Here is a 13,695-nt window from a genome sequence, read left to right as displayed (position 1 = left end):
ACGAAAGTAGGGAAACTTTCCCCAACTTGGGAGGGACCCTATCAAGTGAAGGAAGTTATCCGGCCAGGAAGCTACAAGCTAGAGACACTGGAGGAGCACCTATTACCTCACGCATGGAACTCCAAAAACCTCAGGAAATATTATCAGTAGTCGAATTATCCGGCGTGAAAAGGTGATCTTGTAAATTTGTATATTTGTTGTTATGAATAAATAATCTTCTTGCAAATTCAGTGTCACTTTTATATCTGGAAACTCAGTTCTTAAACTTGGGTACTCACTGGAAACCCAGTTCACAAAACTTGGGTACTCATTGGAAACCCAGTTCACAAAACTTGGGTACTCATTGGAAACCCAGTTCTTAAACTTGGGTACGCACTGGAAACCCAGTTCTTAAACTTGGGTACTCACTGGAAACCCAGTTCACAAAACTTGGGTACTCACTGGAAACCCAGTTCTTAAACTTGGGTACGCACTGGAAACCCAGTTCACAAAACTTGGGTACTCACTGGAAACCCAGTTCTTAAACTTGGGTACGCACTGGAAACCCAGTTCTTAAACTTGGGTACGCACTGGAAACCCAGTTCTTAAACTTGGGTACTCACTGGAAACCCAGTTCACAAAACTTGGGTACTCACTGGAAACCCAGTTCTTAAACTTGGGTACGCACTGGAAACCCAGTTCTTAAACTTGGGTACGCACTGGAAACCCAGTTCACAAAACTTGGGTACTCACTGGAAACCCAGTTCTTAAACTTGGGTACGCACTGGAAACCCAGTTCTTAAACTTGGGTACGCACTGGAAACCCAGTTCTTAAACTTGGGTACTCACTGGAAACCCAGTTCACAAAACTTGGGTACTCACTGGAAACCCAGTTCACAAAACTTGGGTACTTGTTAAAAGACCAGTTCGTCACAATTCGACCATCAACGGCCTCATTCACAGGTTATCAAAATAAAAAGACAAAGTCAAGCAAATCACTCAGTTGAGAAGTATCAGAGACAGACAAATGTGATTTCATTGATCAGAATATGTGGGGCCTCGAGGGCCATTACAAAATTCACTTTAAACATGCTGGTAAAAGCTGTAGGGTCTCAAGGACCATTACAAAAAGAGGTCAAAACAAAAACAAAAAAAAAATCTAAGCATCTGGAAGAGAGGTGATGTCAGCAGGAGTATCAGCAGGAGTATCTGGCTCCTCATCAGTAATCTTCGGCCTGGCAGGGAGAGTCATGTTCTGCATCAATAGATTTGGATTGCAGGCCTGGAGCTCCTGGAGGCAGTCGTAGTATCCAAGACTGTAAGCCTCGCTCGACAGGCTGAAAAGTTCAGCCTCCTTTGCCTCTGTGGCCTCTTTCACTGCCTTCTCCTGCCTGTCAGTAGCTCTTCCTTTTGAGCCTCCATGGCTTCAGCAGCCTTGGCCAGTTTCCTCTTCTCTGCGGCCAGATCTTCTTTTAACAACCTCCTCTCCTCCTCTATTCGCCCGATGCTCGTTTGAAGCTCCTGCACCTCAGCGGCCAACTTTCCGTTCACCTCTTCAGATGCAGTAATGGCTTGGGAGAAGCTCTTACTCTTCTCCTTGAGGTCATTATAGTATAGCAAGATCTGAAGAAAGAACAGAAAGAAACCGGCATCAGTATGATGAAAGGAAGAAATGGGCAGAAAGTTAGCAAATCGAAGCACTACTTCCTTACCTGGTAAGCGGAGGACAACACAGCCTCCTCTCCTGTAGCTGGCGGCTCGTAAAGGACCTGTTGCTTGTCCTTCTGCAGCAAACACTTGCTCATAAGCTCTGCTGCTACCCGGCTCTCGCCTAAGGCAGTGTCATCCTTCAGAACGGCCCAATTGGGTCGAAAGACGCGCTCACTAATCCCCGTAGGAGGACGAGCCCCAGAACCGGCTCCGGTAGAAGCACCACCGGACTTAGAAGAGCCACCGCCCTGAGCAAAGGGGCCTATTAGCTTCACCTTAGTCTTGGGCCTCTGGGATGGGGGAGGAGTGCCCTGTGACGGGGCCGGACTCCCCAGCACAGTCGCCTTTCTCTTCTGGCGCTCCCGCTGCGCCTGTTGAGCACCTTCTTGTGCCCGCGGTTGAGCTCCCTGCCTGATTTTCTCGACGGTTGATTGTTTCTTCATCTCTGCAAGACAAATGAGCAGCCAACGGTCAGAAGCAAGTATATAAAAAATAAACAGATTGCATAGACAAGTCTAGCTACATACGTTCTGGAGTCGCGGCACTCACGCCCAGCCCGACCAGAATCGCCTCTTCAGAAAACTCCTTACAACGGATGAGGCCCGATTGCTCGATCTCCTTCCGCATCAAGGCGAATGTTATCCTGTCCTCACCTTCGAGGAGCGGCTTTCGACTCAGTTTTGAGGTATCTGGAGTGTCCCACACTAGAGGGACGGACCAGGGCTCACTGGCCTCCTGATCCACAACATAGAAGAATCTATTCTTCCACGAGTGAATCGACGAAGGAATGCCAGTGATTATCTTCCGTTCAGGGCGCTGGCTAATGTAGATCCAGCCCCCTTCTTTATGCTTCTTCAGGTGTGCACAAGCACGGAACAGTGACAAAGTCACACTCCTCTCTAACCGACCGTGGACGAGGTATAAAAACCCAACTAATAATCTCCATGAGTTCGGAGCTACCTGGGCCGGGGCTAGTCCGTAGTATCGTAGCACCGCTGAGAAAAAGGGGTGCAACGGAAATCGGAGTCCTGCCCTCAGTGACTCCTCATAAATACAGAGATCCTGGCTCTCGTTGCAGGCTCTGTCTCCCTCTATAGCTGCCCTCAGTTCAAATCTCGGGGGCACACAGTATTTATCCCTGATATCTCCCAGCATAGACCTGGTGAGGTAGTTCTCCTCGACTAGAGCTCGCAAGTTGTATTTTGGATCGGCATCCATCCGCGCTCTAGCGATCACCTCCACCGCCCGGCCAGGAAGGAATGTTGTGGACGCTTCATTAACGTCGCTCTCAACACTCCCTCCTGCTTGCGGGAGACTGCCAGTCAAGGGTGGAGTGGCATTCAGATCTAAGAACACTTCATCCCTATCCCCTCCGTCGTCACTATCTACAAGGTCTATCCTATCAGACGGACTAGCCACTACAGGCTCCTGAGGCATCCTAAACTCCGAAATACTGCTAGTGGAGGACCCCGTACCGGACTCGGAATTGGAAGTACTACCAGACATAGTAAAAGGAAGGGCTGAGAGGAATACCGGTGAGTGGAGCTCTAAAAGATCTTGGAACGCGACTGCGAGCTACGAGCTGCGAACTGCGATCTGCAATCTGTGGACTGCGAGCTGCGAACTGAGAAGTGGAAACTCCCAGAGCAAGAAGAGAAAAAAAGATGAAAAGTAAAAAGTAAAAAGTGAAGGGGGTAAACCTCCTTATATAGTTTTTCAGAGGCGGTGGGGCAATAAATGCGATGCACGCATCTCGAGGCCATCCGGATTGCGCCACGTGTCCCCTATTTATGACGGACACATTCTCCCACCATCAATAAGATCAAGCACGCGCGTAAACATTCACGTCCCAAAGATGGATCTCCGCACTCCGCACTCCGCACTCCGCACTCCGCACTCCGCACTCCCAACTCGGCATTCAGTCCGGAAAAAACCGTACTGGATATAACGCGTTCTCACAAGACGACAAAAATCAGTCCGGTCCGCACCGAACTGGCCGCTAGAAGACAAAATTCAGTCCGGAAAAATCCGTACTGGATATAACGCGTTCTCACAAGAAGACAAAAATCAGTCCGGTCCGCACCGAACTGGCCGCTAGAAGACAAAATTCAGTCCGGAAAAAACCGTACTGGATATAACGCGTTCTCACAAGACGACAAAAATCAGTCCGGTCCGCACCGAACTGGCCGCTAGAAGACAAAATTCAGTCCGGAAAAAACCGTACTGGATATAACGCGTTCTCACAAGACGACAAAAATCAGTCCGGTCCGCACCGAACTGGCCGCTAGAAGACAAAATTCAGTCCGGAAAAAACCGTACTGGATATAACGCGTTCTATGAAGCATCAGAACCCAGTCCGGTTGAAGCCGTACTCCGGACTCCCAACTCCGGACTCCGAACTGCAAACTCCGGACTGAATATAATGTATTCCGTAAAGCGCCAGGAGCCAGTCCGGTTGAAGCCGTAATCCGGACTGCGAACTCCCAACTCCGGACGCCGGACTGCGAACTCCGGACTGGATATAATGACTCTGTAATGCGCCAGGAGCCAGTCCGATTGAAGCCGTACTCTGGACTGTGAACTCTGAACTCCCAACTCCGGACGCCGGACTGCGAACTCCGGACTGGATATAATGACTCTGTAATGCGCCAGGAGCCAGTCCGGTTGAAGCCGTACTCCGGACTGCGAACTCTGAACTCCCAACTCCGGACGCCGGACTGCGAACTCCGGACTGGATATAATGTACTCTGTAATGCGCCAGGAGCCAGTCCGGTTGAAGCCGTACACCGGACTGCGAACTCCGAACTCCGTACTCCGGACTGCGAACTCCGGACTCCGTGCTAAATTCTTCGATTCACCCCCGAACAACGTCTCCCCATCCAGAAAAACGAGTGATCACACTTTCCCAAGTCCGTCAATGACTTGGAAAACTGGGGGGCAACTGATGGGGTGTGAAAACACCAGCCTTTCACAGGCTGCCACCTGTCCCAGGGTAGGTGAGACCCAGCCTCTCACAGGCTGCCACCTGTCCCACCTACAGGCTGCCACCTGTCCCAGAGTAGGTGAGACCCAGCCTCTCACAGGCTGCCACCTGTTCAGAGTAGGTGAGATCCAGCCTCTCACAGGCCGCCACCTGTCCTGGACACCTGTCCAGGACACCTCAACAGATTTTCCTTATAAATAGGGGACTAAAGCTCAGACTAATGGGTAATGCGAAAATCCCTTCTCTTCCTAAACTCTCAGACATCTCCCCTTCACTCCTGCTCATACTGACTTGAGTGTCGAAGGGCCTGTCCGGAGTAAAACCCGGTCTGGTCTTCTGACCTCGCTTGCCTTGTGCAGGACTAAGCACTCACCACAGGACTCATACTCAACCTCCCTCATCACTCGCTCTCAGTTCTTACGCCACTGCTGTACCTGTTACCGATTTTAGGTCTAACAGCTCACATTCAGAAGATAGCCTTAAGGTGATTGCCTATTCTAACTCTAACTTTGTCGACTGTCAGGACACCCTAAAATCCACATCAAGATAATTTGCATGCTTTTAGGAGAACTCATCATTTAGGGAAAAATGTAAAGCAAGGAATCCGAGCTTCATCCACTACGGAAGAACTTGGAATCTTCGACGCAAGCCTTGTGGTTGCGGAATTTTATCTCATGGCTTGATGTTGTCAACATGATTAGGAAGACGCTGATGATCTACTGTGACAATTCCTCTGCATTTTTCTTTGAGTCGTCTTCAAGCTTGAGAAACCGTAGAGGTTCTTGTCGGATTGAAGCAAGCAAATAGCAAAATGGCACCAGGTACAGATCTCTTTCATTAAAAGGAGTTTTTGCCAAAGATTCGAAGGATAGATTTGTGTAAAGTTAAAATAACATCTACTTTTGGCAGTGGCACCCGAATCTACAATTTAATCTAACTTGAATTTTCTTTCTTTCACTAACCATTAAATTTAATTATCTGTGCATGTTTATGATACAATTGACATGTCATGTTGCATTAGAAATCATGAGCTATGTCTGTGGTCTTAGGCCAAAATGACAACCGTGGATGAAGAAGGTGAGGATTTCCCGACAATTTTCTTCGCTGATGACACTTTGCTCACCAACAGCTTCCACTTCACCTCATCCTTTTTGTTCTGATGTTGTATTTTTTCCTTAAAATTTCTGCAATAGAAGAAATTTTTGGGTTAATTAGAACATGGTTACAGTGATTTCAAGTTTTAGGGCATTTGTGTCACTTACAATTATAAAGATAGAAAAAAATAAGGGCGAAGATCTTTTCAATCCCCCCCCCCCCAGTACGCATTCGCCCCCCCTTTTACGTCAACAAGTGTTAAAGTTGTCCACTGTTCACATTAGAAGGGGGGCGAATGCCTACCGCAGAAGGGGTGAAAATATCATCTCCCAAAATAATGATACAATAGGATTTATGTGTTATAATGTAATAAAAAAATACACATGGGTTTTCAAAGTTTTTTCTTTTACTAAATTTTTTTAAATTCAAGGAATTTTTTTAATTATTTTTGTACTATCAAGTTTTTTCCAAATATTAATTTGAAAAGAAATTAAAATATCCAAAGATTTTCCCTTTCCATGAAACTTATGAATTTGATAATGGGTAATACCTGCATAGGGGAACTCTACACACGTCTGGTTGATTGCAGAGACGAGAGTGCAACTCCAAAAGCTGCCACATTCTCTTGCAATGGAGGCAACCACCGGGAACTCTGGTCTTGCATCCGGCGAAGTGACGGATTAGCGATTCGAGACCTTTACATGCTGAGAAGTTGCATGGTGCCTCATTTCTCTTCAACACCTTGTCATGCGGTCCGATCGTCCGACATCCGTCTCGACAGATGTGAACGAGAGCCTCCATTGCCTCATATAGTTGCACATATATCTTACTTTCCTCCATTTTCTTCATCTTTTCTTGCTTCCTCTGAAAGAGAGTATAACACATCACTAGTCGTTATATGTTGCTCCATTATTTGTTTTTGTGCACATGAATGGATGATTTAAAGAAATATCGGTAAAGATATAAAGTGGACTGTAAAGGCTCATTCTTGGTCGTGACCATGTTAACTCTATGACCATGGTGTTAAAAGTATAAAACATTAAATAACGCCATCTCCAGCAGCTTATGCTTTTGGAGTGATTGGTTGTTTCACATGGTATGAGACAAAGGTCCTGAGTTCAAACCTCCTTGATAGCAAAAATCCACATGCGCCAAACCAAGAAGAGGGGCCACAAGTGCCATGTGTAGGTCAACCCTAGAAAGAGGGGCCACACATGAGGGGAAGTGTTTGAAGTATAAAACATTAAATAACGCTATCTCCAACGGCTTAAGCTTTTGGAGTAATTGGTTGTTTCACAAATGGGAGGTCATTGGATTGAACTAATAGTCCAATGATTACATGATCCGTTGTACTGGAGGACTTAAATGACCACATGTATAGGTAAAGGTCTTTAATGGCAGAAATAAGTACTTAATAACTAGAGAAGAAATGAAAACTCACCGAATCTGCTTCGACCACGGATTCAAACAACTCCTTTTCTAGCTTTGGATTGCTTTCTTTCAGGACTTTCCATCCTTCGGATGCAGAGACGATCTTGAAGCTCTTTAGAATTAAGCGGTGACAAATAAGACAGAGGCGCGGAGTGTCACAAAGTTGTGCCAGTTGGAATATATCGATCACGTTCTCCGTGGTGATCAGACCCTTCTCTAGTTGCTGCACACATTCTTGTTTCAATGAGGGGATCACAAAGACGTGCGATAACACCAACAAATGCAAGACGAATTTGTTCATCTTGTTCTGCTCATAGCTGCAATCGGTACAAGATAAACTTAGCCGCCATGTTGTAATTAAAGAGAATGCCTCATTCTTAAATTAGAGTATGTGAAAACCAATTACTCCAAAAGCTTAAGCTATTGGAGTTGGTGTTATATGATCATTTATACTTTAACACTCCTCCTCACTTGTGGCCCCTTTTTTTAGGGTTGGTCTTACATGGACTTTTAACGTCGAGGAGTAGTGAGTTTTGAACCCAGAACCTGTTGCTGTAATACCATGTCAAACGACCGATTATTCCAAAAGCTTAAGCCGCACATGTGACCCTCTTTTGGGTTGGCCATTACATGTAGATTTTTAATACCAAGGAGTTTTGAAACCAGGACCTTTTCTCTGGTACCATGTGAAACAATCAATTTACTCCAACAACTTAAGCTTTTGGAGTAATTGCTGGTTTGACCCTCTTTTGAGTTGGCCATTACGTGTGAATTTTTAATATCAAGGAGTTTTGAACCCTAGACCTTTGCTTTGATACCATATCGATCAAATATCGATCAAACGACTAATTACTCCAAAGGCTTAAGCGTTTGGAGTAATTGGTTGTTTCACAAAGTAGTTGTATAATAAACAACACTCATGTTTGGACCGCCTCAACCCAATTTTACCTTGGCTGAGTTTTTGTTTGAGTGCATCATGACTCGCCCATCTCTACCCATATACATGAAACAAAAGCGTATAGTGATTAAGTCCGTTGATTTTGTGGTTGCCAATTGAAAGTGTACTAGTAAACCCCATAATGACCGTTTAATTAATGCGACTTCCGCGCTTTCTAGTAACATTTTGAGATATGGGGCCCATCAAATCCACAATCCTAAATATAATGCATGCGCCATGTGTATGGTAGGCGGACTATTGGCGGACCCCTACCAATTCATTTAGAAGACTATGAATAACATTTCATAGCTTCTCACTGAAATATCCATTGATACAATATTGAGAAGGAGCCTGCAGGGAGGCACTAATGGAGAGGGGTTGTGCACAAATCACCACTAAAAGACGGCTTCGATAATAGATATGCTTCTAAAATTACAAAATCATTATATACATTTTTATTTTTTTTTGTAATTGTGATTATAGGGGTATAATATTGTAGAAAAATGATTGAAGATAGTTAAGTACCACGAAGAGTAGATGAAACGAATGAAAACTCGAACGGCCTGGTTCGGGACACCTCGAATAGAGATGGATCGTTTACCATTGCGGCCTTTCGACTTCTCCAACATGTTCTTCATCACCGGAGAGGACATGCCCTGTGCCAAACCACCAATCAAAATATACCAAAAAATTTGATTAGGATACGAACTCAACTTCTTAGGTAAATTGCCTATCTAATCATTGACTCAGCCGAGTTAACTAGTTATACTAGTACTACAAAGTTATCAAAATTCAAAACTTTTAAGGAAAACTGTGAAACCACCAGTTACTCCAAAAGCTTAAGCTGTTGGAGAAGGAGTTATTTAATCCTTTATACCATAAAACCCCGTCACGTGTGGCCCCTCTTTCTAGGGTTGGCCTACACGTGGCACATGTGGCCTCTCTTTTGGGTTTAGCCATCGCATGTGGATTTTTGCTATCCTGGAGAAGGAGTTATTTAATCTTTTATAGTTAAAAACCCCCCTCACATGTGGCCCCTCTTTCTAGTGTTGGCCTACAAGTGGCACATGTGGCCCCTCTTTTGTGTTTAGCCATCGCATGTGGATTTTTTCTTTCCGGAAGGTTTGAACTTAGGACCTTTGCTCTGATCCCATGTCAAACTACCAGTTACTCCAAAAGCTTAAGCTGTTGGAGAAGCAGTTATTTAATCTTTTGTACTTTAACAAACTCCACCGAGTTTCAAACATTGCTTGGAGAAAGAGAACTTACCAGGATGCTTGTATGCGCTGGGATGGCATCGCCACCGTCGGTGATAATGTGAACATCGGCTTTGTATCCTTCTCGGAAAAGGCGGTCCCACAAGTCCCTTGTCGCAGTAGGAATGTAGGTATCACCCCTTAATCCATGTACTAATCTCTTCCTCTTAGTAACTAAACATGCAAATGTAGGTGCATTTGGTGATACCATTTTGCTAATTGAAGGAGAAGGCTCTCCAGGACAACGGTCCTCTTTCCCAATTTTATATTCTCTAAAATAAAAAATAATAATAAATAAAATAATAAGAAAGAATTTGGATTTTAGTTTAACTATTGATACTCTTTAAATATGCTGATATATCGAGACTGTTTGGGATTATTTCGGAATATTCTTTATAAATCCGCCTATATATTTGTAAGAGAGGATGTCCTGTTGATTTTGATGGTTTTTAATTTTAATTTATATTATTTTTTACTTTTAATTTCCAGAGAAATTATATGGTGGACGGCCGTGCATGCACGTGCAGCCTCAAAAAACAGTGGGGCCGACATTGTTTGGATGATCCAAACCATTCATTCTTTGGGTCTTGAAGTAGATAGGGTGTGCCCAAAATATCTTCTCCATGTATAGGATGATCCTAACCCTCTGATTTGTGAAGGTTTAAAATTACGGTACGGTATAGATACCTCCACGGATCAGAGGGTTAGATTCATCCTATGGAGTAGATTTTTTTGGTCACACCTCTCTACGTAAGGGCCCAACGAATGAACGGTTTGCATCACCCAAACAATGTAGGCCCCACTGTATTTTGGGCTGTATGTGTATACACGGCCTTCCACCATTTAAATTCTCCATACCTTGTGTCCAACAAGAAATACTTCGATCTTCGAGCTACTTCTTTAGCCATAGCTTTTGAAAATTTCAAGTCCTGAATATTATGAAAGAGAGAACATTAATAAATAAGAAAATCAAATAGTGTGAGGAAGCTCATGCATTGAGTTTGGGGCCACCTTTATTCCCTAAGACCATATTTGGTCACCATCAATAAATATTCCATAAGGCCATGTTTGGTCACCATCAAGAAATATTCCATGGATTATTTGTGGGCCCAGTTGTGAGAGATAGGCTGGACATGTAGACACTTCAGTGTGGGATTGAGGGGAGCAATTCTGAATATATATAGGTATTTTCTTTTCTCTAATTTTATGGATTTTTATGCTATCTCTAGTCCGGCCCCCGGCCAACGAATATTTCATGGAATAATTTTTCATGGTTCCCAAACATGTCTTAAGTGGCTGTTTGGATACGTGGATTTTAGAATCCAGGTTTTAGTTTGAAAGCGGTGTAAAATTATGGATCTTACAATCCATTATCTTGGATTTTAAGTAATTCAAGTTTTAGAAATCTCTCCCAATCTTGAGATTTCTAAAACCTGGAAAAACAGGACGATCTCCTTCTCTCTCGCTCGAAGGGAAGAAGGACGAGAAATCAGAAAATGAGGGACGGTCTTCTTCTTCTCGTCTCTCATGCAGGATCTTGAGGAAATCCAAGATTCTAAACTTGGATTTTAGAATCCAGGTTTTAGTTTGAAAGTGGTGTAAAATTTTGGATTTTACAATCCACTATCTTGGATTTTAAGTAAGAAATTCAGGTTTTAGAAACCTCTCCCCCGTCCTGAGATTTCTAAAACCTGGAAACGGAGCGATCTCCTACTTTCTCACTTGACGGAAAGAGGGGTTAGAAATCAGAAAACGATGGAAGGTCTCCTTCTCTTGTCTCCCATCCAGGATTTTTAGGAAATCAAAGATTCTAAAATCCGTGTATCCAAACGTTAAATATTTTCTTTAAAAAATTTATTGACCAGTGTTAAATATTTCCATATATTATGCTGCATTATAAAATATACAGAGAACGGAGATCATATTTCCACCCCTTTTCTAGCATTTACATCCTCTCCTATTTGCATATTCCTATAATAATGGTGCAACTCGGGTCGGGTTGGGTTGAGGCCAACCCGAACCCAACTCAAGGAACCATTTACTCAACCCGAACTAAACCCGAGTTCCATCCCGATGAGGTTCAGCCCAAACCAACCCGAGGAACCTTTTCTTCCAACCAAAACCCGACCCGACCAGAGTTCCTACCCAACTCAACCCATGTTTTTAAGCTAACTATAGACTAAAAATAATAAAAATGTTGGGTTTCACTCAGGCCGGGTTTCCCAAACCCGACCTGAACCCTCGAACCGAACCCAACCTGAACTCAAGCCGGGTTAGGAAAACCCATCTCGAACCCGAACCACACCCAACCCAACCGGAGTTGCACCCTTATATAAAGGCCACGTTTGGATTGCAGGAATTTCTTGGAGAGGTTTGGAAAGGTAAAAAATTCGTAGAATTTCCTAATTTTATTTACATAAAAATTATAACTTGAACCAACCCTATTCAATTTTACTTAGCCTTTCATTTATGATAATATCCCTCTAAATTAACCATAATCATAAATTTTGAAAAAAAAATAAAAATCGATCACAAATGTTTTTCTTGCAATCCAAACAGGTCCATACGGAAACGCGTTTCCCACCTGCATGATAATTTCATTTCCCTATAATATATTGTTTATTTTGTAAGATATGTAATAACTAAAATGAAATAAAAAAATAAAATATGGAAAAGGCCAACCTCAGAAAAATACCCAAAAATTAGAAGAAGGAAAGTTTCTGTAACTTAGGATGAACAGAGCCTCACCCAAACAACAAAAGAAGAAATAATAGAGGAGTTTGGGTCCGAACCGGAGTTTTAAAATGGGTGCCAATTAGATAGAGAATTAAAACAAAAAAACGGTCCGAACGCGACGGTATTGTTGGGTTTGTTTGGATAAGATACGGCCCAAATTCGATAATATAACGCCGTTTAGCTGGCAAATTTTTAACATGCCATAAATGCCCCTAGAAATTCCATAAATTACTTTCTATTTTTGCCACCACCACCAAAGAAGGATCCTGACCGCTTATCCAGTGGGACCCATTATGGATTGGCCATGCCTAAAAAAAATGGTAGATGGAGCATACACGTACAGGTACAGTTTATAGAGGATCCAAACCATTTATTTGTTGGGCCCTGATGCAGTGCCAAGAAAATCTTGGCCATAGGATGATCTAAAACCTTCTATTTGTGGAGGTTTAAAATGGACGGCACAGTATAAAAACCTCTACGGATTGGAGGGTTAGGATCATCCCATGGAGAAGATTTACTTGGCACACCCTATCTGCATCAGGGACCAACAAATGAATGGTTTGGATTATCAAACAAATCTCTGTGCCACGGCCATCCCGAAATTTCAGCCGAAAAATCTTCTGTCAAATTCAGTTTCTATTTTTGGTCGACAAATAGCCAGGTAGAGTTCAGTCGAATTCCTTTTCATCAAACTCATTCACAGTTCTGCAATTCTTGGATCTTCTTTAACCTTTAAAGCAAATACCCATCAACAACTTTCTTTAAAAACACTATGGGAGAATCCTTAAAATTACCACCTTGTTATCGATTCAAGCCTACAGACTATGAACTCTTGGTTCATTGTCTACAGAAAAAGATCAATGGTGAAGAGTTTCGATGCAGTGTTGAATTGAACGATGTTAATCTTTATAATTATCATCCAAGAAAGCTTACAGGTACGTTTGAAGACATTCTTTCCTCATTTTTGTAGGGTTTCTGCTCTTTCATCTCTCATCCTCCATCTTTCTCTCCTTTTTTCTAACATTATTCTCTACACACAACCAAGATCTTTTTATCGCTTTGTTTCTTGGGTTTTTTTGGTACATGAAACTATTCAGATACAAGAAATGAGTAGAAGAAAAGTAAGGAAAAACAGAAGGGACACTAAAAATCACTACAGAAAGGAGAAAAAAAGAAAAGAAATGGTGGGTCCCACCATCTCTGGCATGCATAAAGTGTGGCCGGCTATTTATCTCTCACCCTTCCCTCTGTCTATCTCTGAATTTGTTCAACATGCATTGTTTAAGTACGAACAAAATCTTTCAATCTTTTTGTTTCTTGGTTTTTTGTAGGTTAACTTCTCAAATAACATCTCAATCTATAAGCACAAACAATATCTTTCTATCCTTTTGTTTCTTGGTTTTATAGGTTTCCTCAAACAACATCCTCATTCTCTAAGCATAGAAAAGATCTTTCTATCTTTTTCTTGGTTTGCACAAACAATATGTTTCTATCATTTTTCTTCCTAGCTTTCTTCAAACAACATACTCATTCTCTAAGCACAAACAAGATCTTTCTATGCTTTTGTT

The 13,695-nt window shown here is 42.8% G+C and overlaps 2 protein-coding genes across 2 annotated transcripts; both read right to left on the bottom strand.

Moving 5' to 3' along the window:
- Positions 1–1,017: 1,017 nt before the first annotated feature.
- On the bottom strand, positions 1,018–3,195 carry LOC143883145 (uncharacterized). Its single transcript, XM_077386501.1, has 3 exons — positions 2,971–3,195; positions 1,692–1,919; positions 1,018–1,602 (listed from the first exon to the last, which is right to left on the bottom strand). The coding sequence occupies exons 1-3, from the start codon at positions 3,193–3,195 to the stop codon at positions 1,354–1,356; spliced, it is 702 nt and encodes a 233-aa protein (XP_077242616.1). The 3' UTR covers positions 1,018–1,353.
- Positions 3,196–5,646: 2,451 nt separating this feature from the next.
- LOC143883729 (BTB/POZ and TAZ domain-containing protein 4-like) lies at positions 5,647–12,195 on the bottom strand. Its single transcript, XM_077387049.1, has 6 exons — positions 12,074–12,195; positions 9,405–9,663; positions 8,661–8,791; positions 7,209–7,515; positions 6,318–6,631; positions 5,647–5,856 (listed from the first exon to the last, which is right to left on the bottom strand). The coding sequence occupies exons 2-6, from the start codon at positions 9,600–9,602 to the stop codon at positions 5,718–5,720; spliced, it is 1,089 nt and encodes a 362-aa protein (XP_077243164.1). The 5' UTR covers positions 9,603–9,663; positions 12,074–12,195; the 3' UTR covers positions 5,647–5,717.
- Positions 12,196–13,695: the final 1,500 nt, after the last annotated feature.

The sequence above is a fragment of the Tasmannia lanceolata genome, unplaced genomic scaffold, assembly GCF_043159265.1.
Source record: "Tasmannia lanceolata isolate RefF3 unplaced genomic scaffold, GAP_Taslan_0.1 ptg000008l, whole genome shotgun sequence".
Classification (NCBI taxonomy): Eukaryota; Viridiplantae; Streptophyta; class Magnoliopsida; order Canellales; family Winteraceae; genus Tasmannia; species Tasmannia lanceolata.
Note: the sequence above shows the minus strand (reverse complement) of the source record. Positions and strands in the feature narration are given on the sequence as shown.